At 65.1% G+C, this 23,612-nt stretch overlaps 1 protein-coding gene and 1 long non-coding RNA gene across 5 annotated transcripts in view; both read right to left on the bottom strand.

The window, feature by feature from the left end:
- Positions 1 to 15,353, bottom strand: part of TERT (telomerase reverse transcriptase) — a 20,318-nt gene extending 4,965 nt beyond the window's left edge. For 3 of the 4 annotated variants that reach the window (XM_044234254.1, XM_044234255.1, XM_044234257.1), the window contains exons 1-10: positions 13,730 to 15,353; positions 10,596 to 10,791; positions 8,881 to 9,061; positions 7,780 to 7,959; positions 7,284 to 7,442; positions 4,786 to 4,881; positions 4,169 to 4,254; positions 3,179 to 3,292; positions 2,774 to 2,845; positions 1,855 to 2,043 (exon numbers count right to left, since the gene is read on the bottom strand). In XM_044234254.1, coding sequence (XP_044090189.1) covers positions 1,855 to 2,043; positions 2,774 to 2,845; positions 3,179 to 3,292; positions 4,169 to 4,254; positions 4,786 to 4,881; positions 7,284 to 7,442; positions 7,780 to 7,959; positions 8,881 to 9,061; positions 10,596 to 10,791; positions 13,730 to 15,353 — 2,897 coding nt within the window. The remainder of the gene's footprint in view (positions 1 to 1,854; positions 2,044 to 2,773; positions 2,846 to 3,178; positions 3,293 to 4,168; positions 4,255 to 4,785; positions 4,882 to 7,283; positions 7,443 to 7,779; positions 7,960 to 8,880; positions 9,062 to 10,595; positions 10,792 to 13,729) is intronic. The other variant, XM_044234256.1, reaches the window with a different exon arrangement.
- Positions 15,354 to 16,331: 978 nt separating this feature from the next.
- LOC122902431 lies at positions 16,332 to 17,424 on the bottom strand. The gene is made up of 2 exons (XR_006383805.1): positions 17,354 to 17,424; positions 16,332 to 16,566 (listed from the first exon to the last, which is right to left on the bottom strand). It is a non-coding gene; the product is annotated as an uncharacterized LOC122902431 (long non-coding RNA).
- Positions 17,425 to 23,612: the final 6,188 nt, after the last annotated feature.

Here is a 23,612-nt window from a genome sequence, read left to right as displayed (position 1 = left end):
TTTCCAGAGAAGTCACTGGTGTTTGTCCTCCGCGATGTACCCACGTGCCCGGGCCCGACGGGAGCACCACCGAGGGATGGTGGGCGCCTGGGAAGGGAGCTTCTCTGGTGGTGGGCAGAGCCGGGCGGAAGCGCCTCCACACGCCACCCCCTCTCCTCCATGACCGTGTCCATCGCGACCTTGCTGCAAGCCTCCGTGTCTGACCTCTGCAGAGCTCGGGGCCACGAGGGAGGCCCCATTGCCAGGCCCGGGTTTGAATCCTGCACCGTGCTGCTGGGTGACGGGGGCAGGTCCCTTGTCTGTGCCGAAAGGACACATCCGAGAAGCAGCAGCAGGCCCCACAGCCCGCGCTCGGCGAGGCCGTTCACACTCAGAGGCACCGCGACCATCTCCGCCCCAGGCGGTCTGCATCCTGCTCACTCATCCCCGCGCCACATCAGAGGACCTTCCTGTCTTCTGAGTCCCTCTACGCTGTCCCTGCTGCTTTGCTTCCTGCGCCCGCCCAGAACTTGCTCCCGGGTGTGCTGAGACGCCCCGGCGCGTCCCTGTGGGTCTTCTCAGAAACCAGCTGTCTTCCCCTCGCCCGGGCTGGGATGTGGGGGAGGCTTGGAAGTGTGCGAGACAAGCCCGCCTTGTCGCGGTCCCTTCCAGGACGCTTCCCATCCTCCTCGGGTCCCCACCCCGCCCGGCCCCCGCAGCCGAGGCTTCAGGGCGGCATCCGTGAGCAGGCGCGCCCCGAGAGGCCCTGCGCAAGCACGGCGGCCGCCGACACCCACTTGCTCTCGGGCACGGTCACCCCCGGCAGGTCACCAAATGGGACGCCAGGCTGGCGTGGCAGTGCCCGACCCCCAGATGGCCCGCGCTTCTTGGGGAGCAGAGAGCTGGTCAGGGCCGGATGGCAAGGGAGGGCTGGAGGCCGGGGCATCGGAGCCGCGTCCCAGGGATGCGGAGAGGCCACGGAAGATGGGGTGGACAGAGCAGGAAGAGGGGACCGGGCTTCACACACGGCAGCAGAGACGTGGGTCCGCCCGGGGAGGTGGGGCCGGCAGAGCAGGCTGGGAAGAGCACCGTGGAACAAGCAGGACAGCGGCGGCGCCGACCAGAGAAGGGAAGCCCCCCCCGCCGCCCCCCGCAAGGCCGCGGAGTCAGGACTCGGCGCTCACACAGGAGCGTTCCCACACCCACGCCCATCCCGAGTCTCGTCCGCGCCAAGCCCGGGGTCGCGCTGGGAGCGCTCGGGCTCAGGGAAGACTGGCCACGAGGGGCTGACCTGGGTCCCCAAATCCACGTCACAGCCCCAACCCACATGACACGTGGGTCACATGGGAACTGATCAAAGCTAAGGTCGTAGGTGGGCCCTGACCCTGGCAGACCTCCTCGGAGGAGACAGATGCGAGGATGCCAGAGCGGAGACGGGGGAGACCACAGGGAGACCACGGCGGAGACCACGAGGAGAAACGACCCTGCCCCGCAGCCCGAGCTCACTGGGACAGGATCCCACGTGCTATGTACACGGCAGGCCGCATGCACCACAGCCGTGCTCCCCGGGGAGGCCACGCTGCGCGTTACGGGGTGTCCTCAGGAGCTTGTGCCCATCAGGTCCCCAAACCTCTGAACTCAGATTTACAGTGTCCCTGCAGAACACACCGGTGACCCAGTCTCCTGCACAAATTCTTCTTACCAATAAAAGCCCAGAAAACCCCTCATCTAGTGAGGGCGCTCAGTCCCAAAGAGGATGTGCTGCTGCCCCATCTGCACGGGACGCTGGGCACCCCTGACCCGTGATCCACCCATCCCACACGGAGGCAGAAACGGGGGCATGCCACGCTGCACCTCCTCTGTGGGCGCACTCACCTGGAGTAGTCACAGGACACCTCCAGGGTCTGGGTGTCCAGCAGCAAGCCACACCAGGGGAACAGGCAGTGGGCCGGCAGCTGGAGGGGCGCCGTGCTGCCCAGGGCCATGTCCTCCACGGGGAAGTTCACGGCCGTCTTCTGCAAGTTGGCCGAGCAGCCATACTCGGGAACGCCCCTGACCAGGGTCCTGAAGCAGAGCGGCCAGGTCAGCGCCTGGGAGGAGGGGGCACCGCCAGGGGCGCTGGGGCACTCATTCGGTGGGACGGCCACGGTGCCGAGCTGGAGGGAGCCGGAGCCAAGGGCATGGCGGCGGGTGCGGGGGCTGCCCTGGGGAGTGGGGCTGCTTCCCCGGAGCCCCTTGGAAGTTGGGACGCGCAGCACACTGGGCGTACGGCAGAGGGGGCTGTGCTGCGTGCGCAGGGAAAGAAGTGAGGCCGCAACTGTGCTCATGGGGCTCCCCTTTCTCCCTGTAGGCCACGGGGGGGACACGGTCCGTCCGGACTTGCTAAACAGGGGTGCTGCGAGGCCTGGGCCCACGTGGGGATTGGTTATTTTGCCAGAATTAAATTGGGCACATGGGGCCCTCAGTGCCATCCTGCTCAAGGCCTGGCGTCCAGGGGCTTCCTTTCAAGCGCGGTTTTCCAGGGGAAGAGGAAGTGCGAAACCAAGGGGGCTTTGCTCTGGTTGCTGGCGGTGGGGACAAACCTGTCACCGCGAGCCTGGCCACAGGCGAGTCCCCAGGCTCTGAGGGAGCATGAGTCCCACAGACGCGCCCCAGGGCCACCCTCCGCCCGGCAGCCCGCACGGGGCGCCCAGCAAACGTAAATCCGCCTCGCGATGGGGGCTCTTGCTCCGGGAGCCAGGTCAGCGGCCCCCCGGCATCGGGAGCGCCACGGGGACACGTGTGGGGGACTCACCTGAGGAAGGCCTGCGCTCGCTTCAGATGGGGCGTGACGAGCAGGAAGTCGTCCACCAGACGCAGGAGCAGGCTGCAGGGCATGGGAGAGCCGGGCTGCGGCGGCGTCCCCGCTCACGAGGACAGGTGCAAAGTCACTTCCCCCAAAGGACCGAGGCAAAGGCTGACCTCGCGGGACGTGGGAGTGCCGGGCGCACGGGCAGGGACACAGCTGCGGTCACAGCCCGTGGAAACGCCCCGGCCCCGACAGTGCTCCAAGCCACCTCTAAGCCTACACTCCAGACCCACTCGTGACCCCCCGCGTGACTGAACACAGAGCCACAGGCCCCTGTCCACACCCAGCGGACCCGAAACGCAAGGTGGGGGTGAAAGCAAGTCGCCGCACGCGCACCCTGAGGGTCCGTACCCGTCCTGCTGGATGCCAGGAAACAGCCTGCGCTCCATGTCCCCGTAACACAGGCTGCACAGCAGGGTGGACAGGACGGAGCCCTGTGGGATCCCCTGACACTGGATGTACGACCTGGGGGACAGGACGCGGGTCGGAGGCGGCCCCGGGGGCCTCGCCCTCATTACAGACACATGTGCCGCAGCCCACAGACACGCAAACCGCACGCACACGGAGACTGACCGCACGCAGACCAGCACGTGGACCACGTACGCAGACCGCAGACACGCGCAGACCAGACGGACACACAGACCACACTGTGTGCAGACACACACGCAGACACACACGCTGGTCACGCACCAGCGCACACCCCACAGTGCACGTGGATCAAGGACCCCTGCGCACCCCACGGAGCCCCGACGTATGTCTGTCCACACGTGCAACGGTCCACATGGGTCTGACCTTTTCTGTAAAGGTCCCCGCAAGCAGAGAAGCAGGTGGGGCGCCTCTGAGGGAGCCCCGGGGGTTGGACACAGCAACGACCTTTGCCCCAGAGCAAGTTCCCCTCCGATCCGGGTGTCGCGGACGAGCACGCGGCCTCCGGGAAGGCCGGCCCGCGGTACACCCGTCAGCAGTGGTTCTCAGGACGCATTTCAGGTGTAATTACAGGTAACAAGTGCCATAATCAGTCATAACATGAGGATAACCCCACATTCTCTAACTAAAACGCTTCTGATTCCCAGAGCACCGGGAATGATCCCCGGGAAGGTGCCCACATCTCCAGCTGACCTCTAACGACCTTCACAGTGAGCCTGAACCCTCAGGACCAGCACTGTCACCCCACCCTGGGGTCCCCTGTGGGCACTCACCCAGGAAAGTCTGCTTCTGTTTCTATAAGTAAAAAAATTATCTGCTGACATTTAAATGCCAAAGGACTCCCCAAGCCCCAGGAGCCCCACGGCCGCAGGGTCTGCAGGCGACCGCAGGAAGGCGGCAAGGACCCCAACTCACTTGCCCCCGATCCTTATGACGTGGTTGTACACCAAGCTCAGGAAAAGCTGGAAAAGGCTGCTGCTGGCTTCGTTCAGGGAGTAGCTCTGCGAGAAGAGAGGGATGTGTGGGCGGGCGGGACGGGACTCTGGCCGGGCTCCAGCCTGCGGATGCCGGCCCGAGGGCACGTTGCAGTGTGTGTCCCGCAGTGGTGGGCAGGAACCCGGCAGCCAGCGAGCACAGGTCTGCGAGCCACGGTGGCCAGACTGGCTCGTCCCATCCCTGGTTCTGCAGAAGGCCACGGAGCCACGGGGCTGAGCTGTCCCCTGCCCTTGGGAGCAGCGCCCACTCACAAGCAGGAGGAAGGCGTTTCCCCCAGAGGGTCCGTTTCAGGTGGGGACACAGGGTGAATCCAACTCGTCCTCCTAAGGGGAGGCGGCGTGTTGTCGTTCAGCCTCACGATCGAAACCGAGGGAGAGGAGGTCTCAAGCTCACCCCGAGAACTGCTGCCGCCCCACGGCAGACAACCTGGCGGCGTAGAGCCCTTAGGGGCTGCCCCGGGGCCCCTCCAGCCGCAACCGGGGGCCACCGCCGTGTCCACACCCCGCCCCGGCACGCGTTGCGGCCGCCTCGCCCACCTGCTCGACGACCACGGAGTCCCTGAGCGAGGTCGTCTCCTGCAGACGCTCCACAAACTGTCTCATGTACGGCGGCAGGTCTGCGAAGGTGGACACCTGCCGGCAAAGAGGACGGGGTGAGACAGCTGCGCACCCCGGCCCGGCGGGCGGAGGTCATGTCGCAGGACACCGCGTCCGCACCGGGGACAAGCAGGTGCCGTCTGGGAACGGGAGGCCGCAGCGCGGGGAGCAGGTACGGACCGTGGAGCTTGGGAGCCTTCCACCTGGTCAGTCCCGTCTTTGTCTTTGGGGGGGTCCTGCCTTCCCAAGACCCCTCCCTGACGCCTGAACCTTCTCCGTGGGAGGTGGGGCCCAAGCAGGAGGCAGCGGGGCTCCCGGCCACCCAAGCAACCAGGACGGAGTTGCTGGTCTGGGGCGGAGGAGACTGCAGACAAAGGAGCCAAACCGCCCTTTCCTCCCTAGTCCCACTGCCTCTGGGCACTGGGAGCGCCGGGGGCTGCTGGGAAGGGCCGCTGAGGCAGTGAGAGGCCGCGGCGGGGACCCAGGCGCTCTCTGGTGAGCACAGGAGCCACGGCGGGGAGGGGGGCAGCGGCCAGCGGCCAGCGCCATCCAAACAAAACGCTCACCGCTCCCTCAGTGTGGGGGGAGTCAGTCTCCTCCGCAGAGAAACCAGTATTCTGTGAAACCTACGGTTCACGGGCTTCGTTCAAGGCTGGCCCCTCACGGACACCAGCGGCGGGAGTGACCACGAGGGAGACCACAGCGGCCGTGCCGGGAACCTGCCTGCGGCTGAGCTGCTACGGAGCGGCCGGGGTTTGAAGATCAGTCCAGACCGACAACGAACAACACGGCGGAACAAGGAGAAAGGAAAGAGGAGCCAGAGAGACTGAGTCCGAGAAACCCACCCGGGGCGCTGGGAGCGGAGGGCAGGGTCGGCGGGCCTGAGAGCCCGAGGAACGGGCGGGACAGGCGCTCAGCGCGAGCCAGCCGGGAGTCCCATGGAGAGAAGCCGCGAACAAGCCCCCACAGGCGTCCCGGAAACCGGCTCCCGTGCACGGAGCGCTGAGCGCAGGAGCTGCACCCACGGAAACGCCCGACGGCATCGCCACAGCGAGACGCAGACAGCGGAGCAGAAAGGAAACGGCGTCAGCCACCCAACCCGCCACCCCGGCTCCATCGACGTGAAACGTCTGCTCGTGCAAACATCCCGCTTGTGACCGGAAGGGCAGAGACAGCCGGAGAAGGCACCTGGGGTGCCTCGGACCAGGGGCTGGCACAGACACGGGAAGCACCCGAGACGTCCCTGACAAGCGGCTCACGGCTCGCCGCAAGCAGGAGCTGACCTCACGGGCCTCTCACACACGGGGACACCCAAGTGGCTTCCGCAGGGCGCTGGGCAGGCACGTCGTGGGGATGCTGGCCCCGGCACCGTGCAGCCGCCCTGATCGCGTGGCCGCGGCTCAGCCGGCCCGGTGGCGCACATGGCAGTGTGGTCGGGCTCCGTCCGCCGACCGGCACGGCTCTGCCTCAGCAACGCCCCAACGGCAACGCAAGCTCTCGCCATGGACGCCCCATCGGGGGAATGCCTACCCCACCCTGGGCGCCCGCTGATGCCCACCCAGCAGGAGGCAGAGCCCTGCCGGGCAGCATCGGGGCCACGCAACCCCGCCAAGACCGGAAAGGGAAGGACTGCCACCCGCGTCCGGGCTCGCCTTGGAGCAGAGGGAACCAGACAGGAAGGGCACGTTCCGCCCCACATCACGTTCACGGACGTCGAGACGGGTCCCTGAGTCCACATGGCTGACGTCAGAGCAGCGGACACCCTGGAGAGGGGCAGGGGTTCCGCTGGGCACCTGTGACGTTCTGCGTCTCAACCCCGTGGTGGCTGCCCCCTGCGCCACGCTGTCACCCCCACTCCTTGCGGCTCAGGGCTTGCGACCCACGCTCAGCCTCACGCCGCAGTTGCTCCCGGGGGCTCTCCCCAGACTTCCCGGGTCGACGCCTTTCCCTCGGCAGCCTTCCGAGTACCCCCGTCACGGTGCGGCTCCGCAGGCCTGGCTGCTCTGACGGGTGGCGGGAAACTGCCACATGCTGACTGCCACATGCTGACCGCCTTCCCCAGACCCGGGGAAGGGGGGGGGCGCTCAGACCCTCAGCTCTGCTGTGTGGCAGGGGCAGCGAGTGAGGCCCAGGCGTCCACGCGGTGATCTCCTCTCCCGCAGTGCTGGCCCATGGGGCTCACTCTGCCCTCGGCATGGCCTCGGGCCAGGCCAGGATCCCACGGGGCGTCGGCAGGGACATCAGCCCCGCCGCAGCCGGCATCCCGGGGGCCCGGCTTCTGGAAAGGGACACCAGGAGGCAGCAGCCCACGGGATGAGAGGACTCGGACGTAACAGCGTGGGACCACTTCTGGGGCTGGGGGAGGGTGGGAAGACCCACGGCACGGCCAGGTCCACACGAGACACCCTCTTCAGGGAGCACACGCCCGCGGCGCTTACATGTCTCTTGAAGGACCTGCGGACGTGCCCATGGGCGGTTCTCCGGACCACGGCGTAGCGACGCAAGCAGTAGGTGTTTTCATGAGGCCTGAGCACGTTGGCGACGACCTCGGCCAGCCTGTCCTGGGGGAGGGCATCGTACGCCCCCGTCACGTCCACCTGTGCGGGACGGACGTGCTGTTTACGCGCTGTGCCCGGGGGCCCCGCGGACGCAGGAGGACCGAGACACCCTGAACCCCAGCGTCTCCCGTTCCCGTGGCACACACCTGTTCCACGGCCCCCAGACTCAGCAGCCAGGGCAGGCCTGTGTCCCTGTCTACACCCGGAGATGTGACGGGGCTTCCCCAGGGGATGCTCTGTTAGTGCAAACTCGGGGAACGAAGGCCAGCCACAGCCCATGACACACGGCCAGCTGGTCGGGGGGACCGCTCCCACAGGCCAGAGGTACCCAGCTGGCTCACTCGGGCACGGGCTCGGGACGGAACCGGGCACCCACCTTGACGAAGTACAGGCGGGGCGCTGGGTCCTGGGCCCGCACGCGCAACACAAAGTCGTGCCAGGCCCTGTGGATGTCGTCCATGCCCAGCACGGAGGCCCCCAGGAGTCTGGGGTGCCGGGCCCGCTCGTAGTTCAGCACGCTGAACAGCGTCTTCACTTGCGAGGTGAGATGCTGGATCTGTGGGGCCGGCCCGGGGCAGGGGCAGCACCCCCAGAAGACGTCCATCACACAGGGGCCACGTCAGACCTCCCTGCCCCGGCCTGCTGGGCCCCGCAGGCGCCCCCAGCATCCCCCAGACTCGACTCCAGAAGGGCCAGAGGACCGATCGCCCCACACATCCTCGAACCCTGGCTTCTCCCTAGGGATCTGCTACAGGGTCTGGAAACTGCGGAAACAGCAGCTGCAGGTGACTCTCTTCTCCCACAGAGCCCCCCGCCAGATGAGGCAGGGACCCCACAGCCCACCATGGAGGAGCACCCCTTCACGCACAGACCCAACCCGGTCCCCGGTCAACAGCCTGGCTTTCTCATCCGGGGACACACACGACAAAATCACCCCCGCTCCGTGGAACCACTCAGAAAGGGTCAGAGCTCTGGTGACAGAGATGCCGTTGGCAGGGACCATGGAGTGTACCAGGCCCGGGGTGACACCTGCGGGGGAGGCGTGTGCTAGACACGGGGGTGAGACCCATGGGGAGGGGTGTAAGGCACAGGGGTGAGATCCTGCAGGGGAGGGGTGTGCTAGGCACGGAGGGGAAGTCCTGTGTGGGTCACTGGAACCCCAGCAGGCTGGTGGCAGGTGAACGACCCAGTTCTTTCTGTCGTTGGCTCATGGCGAGTACCGAGTCCCCTGCAGCGGCAGGGTCCCAGAAGCCAGGGGCTCGGCGTGGCCAGCTTGTGTCTCAAGAACCTGTGGGTCCCCGGGGTCTGCCTAGCATCCTGCAGGCCTGGCCTTCCTACAGGCTCCTTGTCTAACCGTGGGCATACGTCCCATCAACGCAGCCTGACCGCCACGGACCTCCTCCTGGCCTCCTGTCTACCTGCACACCGAGCCGGGGTTCCTGGGCTCCTGACTTAGAAACGAAACAGCAGCGCTGACCTTCTTGTCTCGGCACAAGGCTCTGGCTCCCGCCACATAGTCCATGTTCACGATCGGCCGCAGCCCGCCGGGCTTGGGGAGGAAGCGGAGTCTGGACGTCAGGAGAGTCGCCCTGGCTTCGCGCTGGCTTCGCACCTCTGCGGCGGACAGCTCTCGGAGGCGCACGCTGGTGCGGTGCTGTCTGAAACACAGAGCCTCGTGGGCCGCGGCTGGGAGGGCGCGCGGGAAGCGCAGGGCGGGCGGGCCTGCCTGAGAGCCGCCGGGCTCCTGAAGCGTCCGCGCCAGACACCAGTCACCCAGGACGCCGAGGCCGGCCACCTGCAGGAGCCCCTCCCACAGTGGGTGCCGGACACCAGGGTCCCTCCTGGCAGTGCCCCGGGAGGCCCAGGCGGGAGCAGCCGGGACCCCTGGACAAGGGTGGGCGAGGGGGTGACCGGTGCGGCCCCCCAGAGGAATCGGACCATCTCTCCGTGGGCCTGCCAGCTCCCTGCAGCCTCTCCCCCACCACCGCCCACAGGCCGGCCCCAGCAAGGAAGCGCGGTAGGCGAGCCCAAGCCCCTGGGGCCTCTGATGCCCACCAGGCAGAGGGACAGTTTCCACAGTCCCCACAAGGACTCTCAGGAGCCACGAGATAGCTGAATCATTACACAGGCCACACTGTTACCTCGAACCCACAACAGAGGTTGCCCGACCCTCTCCCAGGTGCCGGAGGACACAGCCCAGCTCCCTCGGTGGAGATGCACTGAGTCAGGGCACGGGCTTGGCCCAAGTGTGCGACGCAGCCCAGGAGCCCCCATGTCGCCACTTTGTGGCCTTGCCACGCCCTGTGAGGACACAGCCTCCTGGCCAGGGCTTGTCCTTCAGACTGGCAGACCGTCCCCGACGGGACCCCGAGCCAGCCTGTGGCCAACACACTCCTTCAGCGGACAGGACACAGCCCTGCAGACAAGCCGAGCAGCCACTCCGGCAAGGCAAGCTGGAAGGTTCTGCCTCGGGGGCCCCTGCCCGAAGCACACCTGTGCCGGATCCTGCCTGCACGCCACCCACGGCCCAGACCGTCCCGCTCGTTCTGCGTGAATTCAAGGAGCATTTGACCCACATACCAGTGTCAAGCCAACGACCTGCCTGCGAGCTTGTTTCCATTCAGTACAAACTTCTCCCCTTTCAAGAGCCTGGACCCCAGGGGGCACAGACGCTGACATCTCCAGTGAATGAAAGGGGCCCCAGAAGTCTGTGCCCAGGGTGGGACCCCCAGTGAGGGGTACCCGGAGGCATGGAGCCAGCTGGAGGGTCAGGACAGGGGGCTGTCATCTGTGCACATTGGGGGGCAAGACAGGGAGCTGTCATCTGCACACACAGGGGACGGGACACAGGGCCGTCATGTGCACACACGGGAGGACGGGACACGGGGCCGTCATGTGCACACACGGGAGGACGGGACACGGGGCCGTCATGTGCACACACGGGGGACGGGACACGGGGCCGTCATGTGCACACACGGGGGGACGGGACACGGGGCCGTCATGTGCACACACGGGGGGACGGGACACGGGGCCGTCATGTGCACACACGGGGGACGGGACACGGGGCCGTCATGTGCACACACGGGGGGACGGGACACGGGGCCGTCATGTGCACACACGGGGGGACGGGACACGGGGCCGTCATGTGCACACACAGACACAATCGTTAGCGCGCGGCACTGGCAGAGACACCTGACTCCCAGGGTCTGTAACGGGCTCCAGACGCTCTTCCGGTAGAAGAAAAGCCGGTTCTTCTGAAACGTGGTTTCCGTGACGTAGAAAAATGACCTGAGCAGCTCAACCACGTAGGTGCCCATCAACCAGCACAGGAGCCTGGCCAGGACCCCTTCTCTGCGGCGGTGCTCGGCGGCCGGCACGCTGTGAGCCCCTGGAATGGAAAAGGCACAGACCCACAGTGTCCGCTCTGCCCATCGCAGCCACACTGGCCACTCGGAACGGGCAGGCGGGGACTGAGGCTCAGGGAACACGATCCTCGGCCGGAGGGGGGACACACGCCATTACCACATGCCTGCTGACCACGGGACAAGAACACTTTGGACTTGTGGTGGAATAAGACATTACTGGTTTCACGTTTCCTTTGCTACTTTATAACGTGGCTACCAGAGTTTCAATGATGCAGGCAGTCACGTCACATTTCTACTAGACAGAGAGGGGCTTCGTCATCCGTCCTGGCTTCCGAGCAGGATGGAGAAGCAGAGACACGCTCTCCCTGCGGGGACCTGGCCATTCAGCAGCATCGCCGCTAGGCAGCAGGGTCCAGACGTACCTGGGGCTTCCCAGACCAAACCACACAGGGCTAAGGGCCGCCAGACACTGTGCAGCTGGGAACAGGCACCAGAGAGCTGCGAGAACTTAACACAGGACCGCAGACACACAGCCCGGGAATGGGAAGTCACTCCATGGGGCCGGGGACACGCGCCATGGACCCAAACTGTCCTCTGTACTCTATTCTGTGCACTTGGCAGGAAGGGGACCCAGAATCTGGTCTGGGGGAGAGGACAGAACAGTAAGAGAGGGGCGGGGACACAAGGGCAGGGACAGAGATCAATGGCCACTGACCAGAACATAGCACGAGCTCTAAGCGTGGGCATAGCTAAGTGGGAGATCACATCAGGCCCTCGTGCCGCTCAGGACAAGGAACCCGAGAGCACAGCAGAGCTCGCAGCTTCCAGCCGCCACCGGGGCAAACCGGGAAGGAGGGCGGAGTGGGAGAGGCACATGGTTCCCTGCAAACAGGGACGAAGGGCACAGGAAAGGCAGACAAACTGGGAAGAAAGATGAGGCGGCATCGGGCACGTCTAGAGTCAAGGAACGAAGTCAGATTCTCCAGGTTAGTGGCAAAGATCGCCGGACTGGACGAAAGCCAAAACAGCAGCTGCTGACCAGCGGGGCCCAAACCGTGAGGCTCCAGGAAGGCCAGACGCCGACGCCCGCCAGGGGAGAGCTGGCGTGCCACTCAGGGCATCAGGACAGATGTTAACGCAATGGGCGTGTCCCCACAGATTGCCCCACATCTGCAATGCTCACACCTGGTACAACCTGACAGATACCATCGGAACAGGGAGAAACGGACAAACCCGCCCCAGAGGAAGACAGCCCTGCCCCCAGCATCTCACGCTCAGCACAGGGACGGGGGTCTCGGGTGGCGTGAACGCGACAGCCAGCCGCAGGCCCGCAGACACACGAGGACATGCACGTCTGCCCACCTCGAGCAGCCCGGACCCCGCAGACAGGCCCCGCACAACCGACTCACGAGTCAACAGAAAAGATCACTCGGAGCCCAGCAGCTCGCCGACCAAAGACGACATCGAACAAGAAACGGGAACTTCTCCGAAGCGACTGAAACCAGACACGGGCAGCAAACAGAAGCTGGGGCACAGCTAAGACACAGCCAGGAAGGGAGCACGGCCGATCACCGGCTGGACACTCAGGCACACCGGCAACCCTGATGGCAGGGCGGGGGGCAGGGACACGGCTCTCCTCCCGGTGAGGACCCTACGGAGACACCAGACTCCGCTCCCAAGGTCAAGGCCACTGTTCAGACCATCGTGGGCACGCATAAGCCCACGGGACGGGATGACAGAGCACAGCCACACAGATCCCCTGTGCCCAGGGTCAGAGAACAAGGGCTGCCACCAGCCCAACATGGGCCGGAGGGGGACAGGCTGTGGGGGCGGGAGGCACCTCCCCAGGTTCCATCAGGAATCCATTCTGTGATGTCTAGTGACACTGGGCAGCAGATGGGGACAGCCCAGCAGTCTGGGCTCCGGGGATGGGGACAGGAATAAGAGGGCAGAGTGGCGAGCAGGGTGCTGGTCGAGGTTGGCTTGGCAGAAACCGAGCCCTGCCCAGATGACCGTCTGCACGGGGAAGGGGTGTTCCAGCCGGGTAGGGTGGAAAAGGTGACCCGAGGGCCATGCTTAGAGAACCTTAATCTCATTTATTCAGCCCCGTGGGCAATGTGCGTGGCCACAGTCGTGGGAAGGAACAGTCTGCCAGGGCCACGGCTCCAGTGTTCAAGGACACAGGGAGGTCCAGGGGCTGGGCCCGTCACTCGGGAAAGCACCAGGTCCTTCCTGTGTGCGGTGCACGGGGCACGGCAGACCTTGTATGTAGCTGGGGACGGGGCCACGGAACTCAACACTTTCCACCAGGTGAGCGGCAGCCTGAGAACACCAGTGCTGTGCTGGACACCTTGGAGGGTCAGCCACCCCGCGCCGGGAAGGGAGTGGCTGGTTATGGGCACACAGGCATGCCCAGTGCGAAAGTTCTAGAAACATGCTTTGCAACGTGTCCTGTAGACTAAAGCATTCAATAGGAGGGTGGATCTCGGGCGGCCTGCTGTTTTCCCACAATTAAAACACAAAACTTACATGCCCAAGTTATTGGAAAGTTGCTCAGAGCCTCTCGGGGAACCGGAAAGGGTGTCCCCTTGGAGGCCATCACAATCCCGATCTGTGGAGACGAGTCGGGTGCACTTTAAGCCCTGCCGTGGGAGACGGAGACGGATACCCCAGGAGGTGACCCTGCTTCTGAGAGGGCTCGCCAACCTTCTCATCTAGGAGTCTCAGGTGTCTTGCGAGCTTGGGGGAGTAGATCAAATGGCAAAACCCCAGGGTCTCCCCTTGTCGCCACTCCCCACCAGGGACCGTGGTCGGTGGCTGGACCTGCATCCCCACATCTGCTCCCCGTGCGTGTCCCCAGGGCCTGCCTCAGTCCATGTAAAGCGGGCAGGAGGGGTCAGAGGTGGAGGGAGGGGCCTGGTCCTGCAGGTCGAGCAGGCACCTGCGGCCTCTGCTGCTCACCTGGGCTCCCCCGCAGCCAGGCGCAGTCCTGCACTTTCATCTTCCACATCAGCTCCTGCGGCGAGAGCTTGGCGTGCTTTCCCAGAGAGATGAACTTCTTCACGTTCCTCAAGAAGCGGCGCTGGTTGTGCCTGGAGCCCCAGAGCGCGGGGGGCACCAGCCGGCACAGGCAGGCCCGCAGGAAAGTGTACACCTGCCAGGGGCTGCTGTGCTGCCGCAGAAGCCGGACCAGGCGCCGAGGGTCCGTGTTCTCCTCGGGGGCTGCCACTGGCCTCTCCAAAGGGCAGACGCCCACTCCTCCGTGTGCCTGCTTGCTAGACGCCTCTCCAGGGGCCTGCGCCCGAAGCGGACAGTGCGTCCTGAGGAGCGCGCGGTATGGGCACCGCGCGTGGTTCCCAAGCAGCTCCTGGAACAGAGGCCTCATCCGCCAGTAGCGCGCGGGAAGGCGGCGCGTCCTGTGGGAAGCCCCTGCTCTCCAGGGTGCAGAGCCCAGAAAGACGGTCTCCACGAGTTTCCGGGCCCCGGTCAGGCTAGGCGGCAGGGCGCTGAGCAGGAAGGAGGGGCGCAGCCGCTCCCTGCCTCCCGAGCAGTAGAGGAAGTGCTTGGTTTCGGGGTGCGCTGGCTGATGGGGTACTCCCTGGGGTCCCTGAGATGGCTGTGCCGCGGTGAGACGAGTCCCAAGGGGCCCTCCCTCCCAAGAGGCGGATTCTGCAGCGACCCTGGCAGGTGTCACTGCGTGGGGTTTGCTGTCACCCCGGTGGGCCTGGGCAGGCGGCCTGTGGGTCCCCTGCTCCGGCTCCATGGTCACGCTGCGCCTGGGCCTCTTGGCTAGAGGCGGACTGCTCCCGGATTTGCCCCGCCGCCGCCGCCTTGCGCCAGACTTCCAGGCCTGGCGCGTGGGTCTGAGGTCCTTCCAGGTCCCAGGACTGTGGCCGGGGGACCCGAGGGGCCGAGCCATGGCGGCGGGGACGCAGAGGTCGTAGAGCGGAGGCCCACACACCTGGTAGGCGCAGCTCGGGGCCACCAGCACGTAGAGCGCGCAGCACGTGAGCAGGTGGGCGAGCACATCGTCGCCCACGCGGCGCAGCAGCAGCCCCCACGCGCCGCTGCCGCGCAGAGTCTCCGTCACGGTGTTGGGCAGGTAGCTGCGCACGCTGCTGGTGAAGGCCAGGGGCGGCCCGCCGCGGGCCCCGTCGAGCAGGGCGAAGCCGAAAGCCAGCACGTTCCTGGCGCCGCGCTCGCACAGCCTCTGCACCACCCGGGCCACCAGCTCCTTCAGGCAGGACACCTGCGGGGGGTGGCGGCGGGTCCTGAAGGGCTGGGACCCGGGGGCCCCGGGGCCCGAGCGCGCGGCCCTCCCCCTCCCACCCCGGCAGGCCCGAGCCGGGTTCCCGGGGCAGCCCACCTGGCGGAAGGACGGGGCGACGGGGGGTGGCCGCGCGCCCCAGGGCACGCACACCAGGCACTGGGCCACCAACGCGCGGAACGCCGCCGGGTCCCCGCGCCGCACCAGCCGCCGGCCCTGGGGCCCCAGGCGCCGCAGGAAGGAGGCCAGGGGCAGCACCTCCCGGTAACGGCTCCGCAGCAGAGCGCGCACGGCGCGGCACCGCGGCGCGCGCGGCATGGCCGGAGAGGGGCGGGTCCGCGGGAGGAAGGGGCGGGCCCGAGGGGGGAGGGGTCCGCGCGAGGAGGCGGGGCTTCGGGGAGGAAGGGGCGGGGCCTGGGCGGGGTCGCGGCGTTCTGGGGTGTTGGCGCGCAGGTGCCGCGAGACCCCTGCGGGCTTTGGCGGCGGGACCGCAGCCTCTCCACCCGCGCCCCGCGACCCCGTGCAGGGAGCCGCCGCTGCAGGAGGGGTCGCACAGCGGGGAGGGGTGGAGGCGACCGCGGCTCTGGGGTACCCGAGGGGGGACCCATCGGGGGGCACCTGGTGCGCCCTGCGCCGCCTGGGAGAGGGTCCCCTGATTTGTCCCATGGGCCGGGCCCCAGGCGCTGAGGGCTGCCGGGGAGTGCGGGTGGAAGGCGCGGGGTAGCAAATAGGCGACGAGAAGGGTCCCCTGCGCTCCGCCCACGTGGGCCTGGGGGCAACGGAGGGTCCTGGTTCTTTGTGGCCAACTGGGTCTCCTAGACCCTGGGTTGTACTTTCCACTTTCAGGTCCTTAGGCTTCTGTTGTCTGCGCCAGAAACGGAAAACCCAAATCCGTTTCCTACCAACTGGGGTCCATGAAAGACGGGGAGAAACCGGAGCCCCAGGGCCCGTGTGGCGCAGTGAGCAGGGCCCTCACACCCGCTCCAGCTCAGGGCTTACCCCCAGCCGCCCGCGGAGGGCAGGGCTGGGCAGGTGGAGGGACCTGCCTTGGCCTGGGAGCCCCTTCCAGCCCAGCCCAGCCCCAGTGTTGAGGGCGCTAGTCATGAGGCTGGAACAAGACGGTTCGGAATGGCCGTCCTAATGAGACGACACCAACGCGGCCTCCGCGGCCCGTTCAAGCTCAAATCGCTGAGCATTAAGCAAACTCATGGGTCTGGGGGGCTCCGGGGGTAACAGACCGAGCTCAGCACACTGCATGGCTGGGCGTGTGTTGACCTTGAACAATGTAAGAAACGCTTTCAGGAAATTGGTTTTATTCACAGCCTTGCATTTAAACAGGCCTCCCCATGGGCCGCGGTGTGCGGGTGGAGGGCTCTGACCGTGTCCGGCCCTGGAGGGTTCCACAGAGTCCGCGGCCTCCAGGGCTGTGTTGGAGACCCGCTGACTTCTCACTTTGCCACTAGTACGTTTGCCGCTGCAGGGGGCAATCTGTTCTTTTCCAACAAAGTTCCTCTGCTTCCCAGGGAGAAACCTGCTTAGGAGACAGATGTTTTTAGAAAAAGCAGAGTAGGAAAACCGAGGCAGAAAAGGACACGTGGGGTTGATACCTTGTTGATGGTGAGGAAGGGTGCCCCAGCCCGAATGGAGACCCTTCATCTCCGGGGTGGTGGGTGCGTTAACCTGCCCCGGAAAGCGGGTGCTGGTCTGAAATCATTGCATCGTAAATGTGAGAGTTTGTTCCAAGGAAAGCGCTGATGCTGTTGGCTTCAGGAAGAATACAACAGAAGCTTCATTCTGAGGCTTCTGGGAGGCCACGGGTGGGCTTCAACTTGACCCCCGGAAGTTTCTAAACCAAGTGCATTGGGCACCAGAAGCCAAAGAATGCCACGGTGCTGCTGGTTCAGGGCAGCAGAAGGTGTCCCCCCACTGCCCTGTGTGTGGGCCTCCATGTGGGCTGGACAGACTGACCCAAGAGATGTCTAACAGCACGTACACTGGGCGTGGGGGGCCACCCAGGCGGTTCAGGGGGCCGGATGGATGTCAACAGCCCACTTCTCCCCGGTCCACGAGGAACCACCGAAATGACAAGAGCAGATCTCAGGAAGCCCCAGCCCTGCCCGAGTGAGCTGAGCCTGGGGAGGCCATCGTTGGTGCCCAGGCAGGGCTCGCTGCCCGCGGTCACTGGGCTGCAGGCTGGCGCGGGCAGACTGCCCTGGGGGAGGGCTAGCCCTGGGTGGCATTGCGGGGAGGAGCTTGTGCGGGGATGGCATGTCCAAGGCTGGGCTGCTGGCCGGGCACCCTCCCAGGCGAACACACACCTCAGCTCCAAATAGGTGTCCCCAGCTAGGCCGCTGCCCAAACGAACACAGGGCGGTCGGCTGCACACAGGCTTCTGTCCGGGCGGAAGCTGCCCACAAAGGGAGCATGAAAAAGAAATGACATTGTCACTGTGGCCTCGCCGACAGAGGGCCCGCGCGATCCGAGCCCCCAGGGCCCCTGCTTCTGGGAAGGGCCCACCATGGGCCACCGTCCAAGCTGCGGGGACGCCAGCATCTGCCTCTGTCTGTATCTCTCTGACTCTGACCCCCTCAAATCCCAGCCACAGAGGCCCTCATGCCAGCCACGGCCGCACCCCTGGGTTCTGGGACTAGGACGTGGCCTCCTTCCCTTGATGCTCAGCATGACAGAGAATACAACTGTTGCTTTGTTCTGCCTCTGAGTGCTTCTCCTGGTGTCCCCAGCAGGTGACCTCCCGGAACGCGGGAACCCTTGGCCAGAGCCAGTCTTGTACTGAGCCTGGTCCGGGGTGTGTGCGGAGCTGGATCCCTCTCACTGCCCATGTGGATTTGTGTGACCAGCGCGGCTCTCACCATGCTGAATGGTACCACGGGCTCCAGGGTCCCCGTGCTGCCCTCCCCCTGCACTGTCCCCGGCCTCTGACCACCAGCCTCCTCAGCAGGGAAACTGTCCTTGTGAGGCTAGAAAAGGAAACACAGTATACGTGACGCACAGAGACGGGTGCTGTGCTCTGTGTCCTCCCCATGGGGCCAGCAGTCTGCTGCTTTCCATCTCAGAGCAGTGTCGGGGCTGTGGGGGCACCGGGGACGTGACCACATGCTGCTGAAGGCCGTCTGGGACTCTCCCGCTTCGGAGCTGTTACCCGTAAAGCTGTGCGGACTATTCGTAGACAGTGTTTTGTGCCTGACCACATAACTTGTCGTTATTCCTGGACAGAGGTCCAGGAGGGTGGCCGGGTCACGCTGTAAGGGGGGACGTGCCACCTCTGTTCCGCGGGCACTCTGTGGGCTCCTGCTTCCCTGGGGCCCTGCCAGCACTTGCTGGCCTCACTGGCTCTTCCTTTCGCCTCTCTGATGGTGCGGGCGGTCCGCAGGCTGCCCGGGAGAGGGCCACGATGGGGCGCCTGGGCAGCTGTGACCACAGGGTCCGCCTTGGGCCCCGTGGAAGGTTCCAGCTTAGGGAGCGTGGAAGAGTCACGGGAGGAGCCCCGTCCTTCCGACCACACATGAGGGAAGGGGGGGGTGTGGAGGGCAGGTTCAGGGACCTGGGTTTTAGGGGGTGTTTTCTGGAAGCAAAGAGGGGGCATAGGGAGACATCTGCGTCTGGCACCCCAGGGACCTGAAGGCCACCCCAGGTCCCGCTGGTAGGAGGATTGTTTTGTTTGAGGGAAACATTCTCAGAGCCCGACACCGTCTTTGCCGATAGCTGAACACAGGCTCGCTGTGGGAGTTACAACGCACAGTGACACTTCACCCGGCAAATGAGGAACGTCCTGGTGAACCAGTAAGGGCACAGCCGACCCACCAGCAGACCGGTCACTGCCGTTCCAGGCAAGGCGCGGGGCCCATGGCGTCCGACTCCCGGGGCGCACCTTCCCCTCAGGAGGCGGCAGAGCTCGCCGCGGGGCCCCCGGTGCTGGGTCGTGGGAGGAGGCTTCACGGCGGTCCTGCCGAGAGGCGCTCGGGGCAGCCCAGCCCGGCCCTGCCAGACCCAGGGCCTCACTGCGGCCCCACGGACTCTCGCTGTGAAGGGTTGACGTGGCCGCTCTTCCCCGTTCCGGCCCACACGACCCGACCATGCGGAGCGGCCGAGTGCGTGTCAGCCGCAGGCGTCAGTGGCGGCGTCCCCACGCAGCCTCCCCGGCGCAAACACTTCACCGAGCTCAGGACGCTGAAGTCCCAAACAAGCGAAATTCTAGCCGACCGCACACAGCAGGGACGGAGCAGAGGACACGGGCTGTGTCCCTGGCAGCGGGGACCATCCACGTGGACGGCAGCGGCCGGCCCATCAGGCCCTGGGACCGCCAGGCTCAGAGCCGCCGGGGTGGAGAACACCCTAGGGGTCCTCGGGGTCCGTGCCCCAGCCTCCGGGTGCTCCGGGGTCAGGGAGCTGGGGGGCCCAGCTGCCCTGCCCTCCCGGCCTGGGGGGAAAGCAGCCTCCACCTGATTTTCTGTGCCTCATTCCATTGGGCAGGTCTCGGGGGGCCGCAGGAGAGAGCGGCTGCCCGGCGCCCATGCTGCCCCCCACTGCACCCCGCAGGCTGGCTGCTGGGGCTCCGCGTGGTGATGCGACAGCGCAGTGGGAATGACGGCCCTCGTCGACGACTTTCCCCATATGAGCTCGTTGTCCCCGCGCAACCGGGAAGCAGGAGGCAGGCGTCACTCCTCTTACAGGCTCACGGGTGGGGGCTTCCTGACCGCCCCATCACCGGGGACAGAGCCGGGACACAAACCCAGGTTCTCCAGGTTCCAGGCTGGTGTCCGCGGTGAGTGGGCCTGGTGCCGGCCAGAGCAGCGCGGTCAGGAGGAAAGGCAGCAAGCCGGGGTGGGGGCCTGAGGAAACGGCCCCTCAGGTCGGGAAGGTTGGCAGGTCCGGGGAGAGTGGGTGTGCGTCCCCCTACCCCAGCGGGCGCGGCGGCCGCATTCAACCCTTCCTGCCCCGTTCCCGGCTCTCCGCGTCCTTTCCGCAGCCCAGCCACCTGTCGGAGACCGACAACCGGTGCTCAGGGTCAGAATCCCTGCGAGTGCGGGATTGGGTCCCCGCGTCGTGGCCAGCGCGGCTGGGTTCCGGTTGTGTGTGTGCCTCTGGATTCTGCGTCCTCGGACATTGTTTGACGAAATTTAAGAAAATGGTGAGATAAACTGACCCACTCGGAGGCGGAGAGGTGGAATTTACTTAGAGAATTAAGTCCTTAATCTCTCCTTCTGTGAACAGCACGTGCCCTAGGCCGATCCTGGCTCCCTGGGGCAGCAAAGGGGTGACTGGGGGTGTCTCTGGGGACGCTCAGGGCCCGGCTCCGCCGGTGGCCGTCAGCGGGAGTGGGGGCGGGGAAGGAGGTGAGGACGGCGCAGCCCGGGCGTGTGGGTCTCACAGAAGGAGCCCCTCAGCCCCAACCCCGTGCAGACACCCGGATGTGCCGGACGCTTCTCCTCTGCTGCGTGCTGGACGCTGCCCGTCACGCGCCACCTGGACCTGCTGCCCAGGCTTCCTGTCCGGCCGGCCCTGCCCCGGCGGCCCGGGGCCCACCCTGCCGACGCTCACAAAGACCGGCTCACGCCTCCAGAGTAGACTTGTCACTCTGGCCTTCATGCCTGACCGCCTCTGGCCTCTCCCAGCCCCCAGGCCGCAGACTTGTGCAGCAGGGAGGCCCCGGAAGACCAACCAGCCTCACGTCCGCAGGGACCCTGGCTCCCCACAGGTGCCGAGGGCACAAGCCCCAGGTCCTTCCGGAAGGAGGCGTCAGCACTCCGGGTTTCAGGGTTCCCGTCGTCCGCCAATTACGAACCCAAACACCTCGGAACGCAGCGCGAAGCGCCGGGACTGAGGGCAAGCAGGGAGTCAGATCCGCAACCTGCAGCTGCCGGCAAGGGTCGTGACCGAGTGCCAGTTGTGTTCCGCATCTGGGATGCACAGTGGGAGGGACGGTGTCGTCCAGAACAGACGACACAGGGGGACGCGTGAGTCCGGGGCGTGTGGCGTGGGTCTCGACGAGTCTGGAGGGCCGGCCTGCGGGGAGTCCTGCGCATCTCCCGGTGCCGACAGTAAATCCGGAGGATCAAGTTCCGGAGGGGAGAGCGATGTGCAGAGACAGACGGGGAGGCAGCGTGACTGCAGCCCAGGGACCAGGACTGAACGCGGGAGGAGGGGGAGGGGTATGGACAGACCAGACAACGCAAGGGGGATGGGGCAGCGCGGCAGACGCACTCTGGGGGAGACAGCTGCTGGACTTCCCTATTGTTGGAGGAGGACACGAGCGTCCCAGCGGGAGGGTCACAGGACCCAGCTATGGTGTGGCCACAGCGTGGCGACGCCTTACCAGCCATGTGGGGCTGGACCCCCCCAGGAAATGTGTGTCCCACAAGAATGAGGGGCACTGGGCCATTTTTATGTGGACAGGCCTGGAAGAATTTTCCAACAGCTGAATTTCTGCAGAGCAGACTCAAGAGGGAAGGTCTGTGGCCCACGAGGACCCATGGGCAGGTGCTGGAGGACAGCCCAGGAGGGGAGCTGGTGGCCCAGGGCGGAGGGTGCCTGAGGCGGGGCGGGGGGTGGCCAGAGGTGGCGTCTCTGTGGTCCTCAAGGCCGCTGTTCCCCGGCAACATCTTTGACGGCAGGGCCAGGCCGGCCGCCTGTGACCAGACGGGAGGCCCTCTGTCCTCTGCAGGGTTCTGGAAGACTCTGCGGTGTTGCTCTTTTCCCCTCCTGCAGTGTTAAGATCAGTGCACCCACCACGCCGTCCGGTCCTTCCTTCCTGGGAAGATTTTAACTATGGATTCAATGTTTTCCAGAAACAGAGGGCTGTCCGGGGCACCTGCTCCTCCGGCGTGAACGGCAGTTGGCGCATCTGTCCCGAATGCCAATGGCACTAGTGCCAAGCTGCCCGGACACGGTCATTCTGTTGGCCGTGTGGCATCTGTGCTCCTGCGTGCTCTCCTTTCTCCCACCTGGCCTGGCTACATGTTCCCTCGCTGGACCCATCTTCCCAAAGAACAGGGTTTGGTTCGTTAATTCTCTGAATCACTTCTTCCATTTCGTTGATACTTGTCACGTTCTACTTTCTCTGGGTTTAACTCGCTCTCCAGCTTACCGAAGGTGGCGGCTTCCACCTCACTCCCACAATGTCACGACCTTCGTCCTTCGTCGTCAATTGGTTCCAAATAGTCTCTAACTTCCCTCTTGCGTTCTGGAGGCCCCCCGGCCCCCAGAGTCTTTCTGCTTCTGCTGCTCACCTGGCCCCACGGAGGCTGAAGACACGGTGTGTCTGCCTAGAACCACTGCCCTTCGTTTGGGCCCATTTTGTGTCTTTCTCAGTAAACATGCTCTTTGCTCCTGGGAAGAGTGTGAGCTCTGCCGTGGGGTGGGGTGTCCCACGGGTCACCGAGGCTCACGGTGCCCGGTCTTCCATGTCCTTGCCGGTCTGCCGCTGCCATGGGGCCATCAGTCACCGGGCAAGGCAGGGGTTCCACTCCTCCTGCGCATCTGACAACGACTGCCTCACGATTAGTCTGACAACTTCAGCGTTCAGGGTTATGTCCTTTTCGTGGACTTAGTTTACCTCCATTTGGATGAAAAGACTGTATTGCCTGGTAATACCCTTCCCTGAAATCTACTTTCCCGGTACTGTCAGTCCAGCTTTCTTTTTCTGAGCATCCACATGGCGAGTCTTCGCTCAGGGCTTTCCTCTGACCCTTCCGTGTCCCACTGTTTCCAGGGGCGGCTTCTGCGCAGCGTCTGGCTGGGCCTCGCACCTGCACTCAGCCGGCGGTCCCTGCCGCTTCGTCCAGGGTCTGCCTCATTGACGTTTCGCGTGTTCGTTGCTGCGACATGAAATCCCGCTCTGCCGCTCGTTTGTTGTGCTCCTCTGCTCACGTCTTCCCGCCTTCTCTTGCATCGAATATTTCTTAATGTGTTTTGTCTCCTTCACCGCCTCAAGAGCCATAACGGTTTCCTTTGGCGGTTGCCGCAGGATGTAGAGAACCCGTGTTTGCCTCCAGCCCCCGGAGACCAACACCGGCCCCCACCCCAGCGTGAGAACCGGCGAGAGCAGCCCGCGCGCCTCCCCTCCTGATGCCGCGCTGTGGTCGCAGGTGCGCCTCACGGACCCGAAAAATATGGTCGTTATTCCAGCTTTGAGTGGCCTCTTGTCCTTTAGGATAATCTAGGATAATTCTTATGAAAACAATCTCTATCTTCACCCTCAAATTTCCCGTTTCTGGTGCTCCTCGCTCCCACGCCTAGGTCCCATTTCCACGTGCTGCAGGAACGACCCCTCCTGACCCTCGCCACAGAGCAGATGTGCTGTGACTCGCCCAGCTCAGCATGTCTGTAAAAACCCTGATCTCTAAAATATATTCTAAAATATATTTTCTTTAGAAAGGATTCACTTAGATTTTTTCTTTTTTTCCTTTATTTTTTTTTATAGGTTTAATTTGTTTATTTGAGACGGCACACAGGCAGGTGGAGGGGCAGAGGGGGAAGCAGGCTCCCTGCCGAGCAGATGAGCCCCCATTAGGGGCTCGGTCCCAAGACCCTGAGATCATGACCTGAGCCGAAGGCAGA

The sequence above is a fragment of the Neovison vison genome, chromosome 1, assembly GCF_020171115.1.
Source record: "Neovison vison isolate M4711 chromosome 1, ASM_NN_V1, whole genome shotgun sequence".
Classification (NCBI taxonomy): Eukaryota; Metazoa; Chordata; class Mammalia; order Carnivora; family Mustelidae; genus Neogale; species Neogale vison.
The sequence above is the reverse complement of the archived record's forward strand: the minus strand, read 5'-3'. Positions and strand labels throughout refer to the sequence as shown.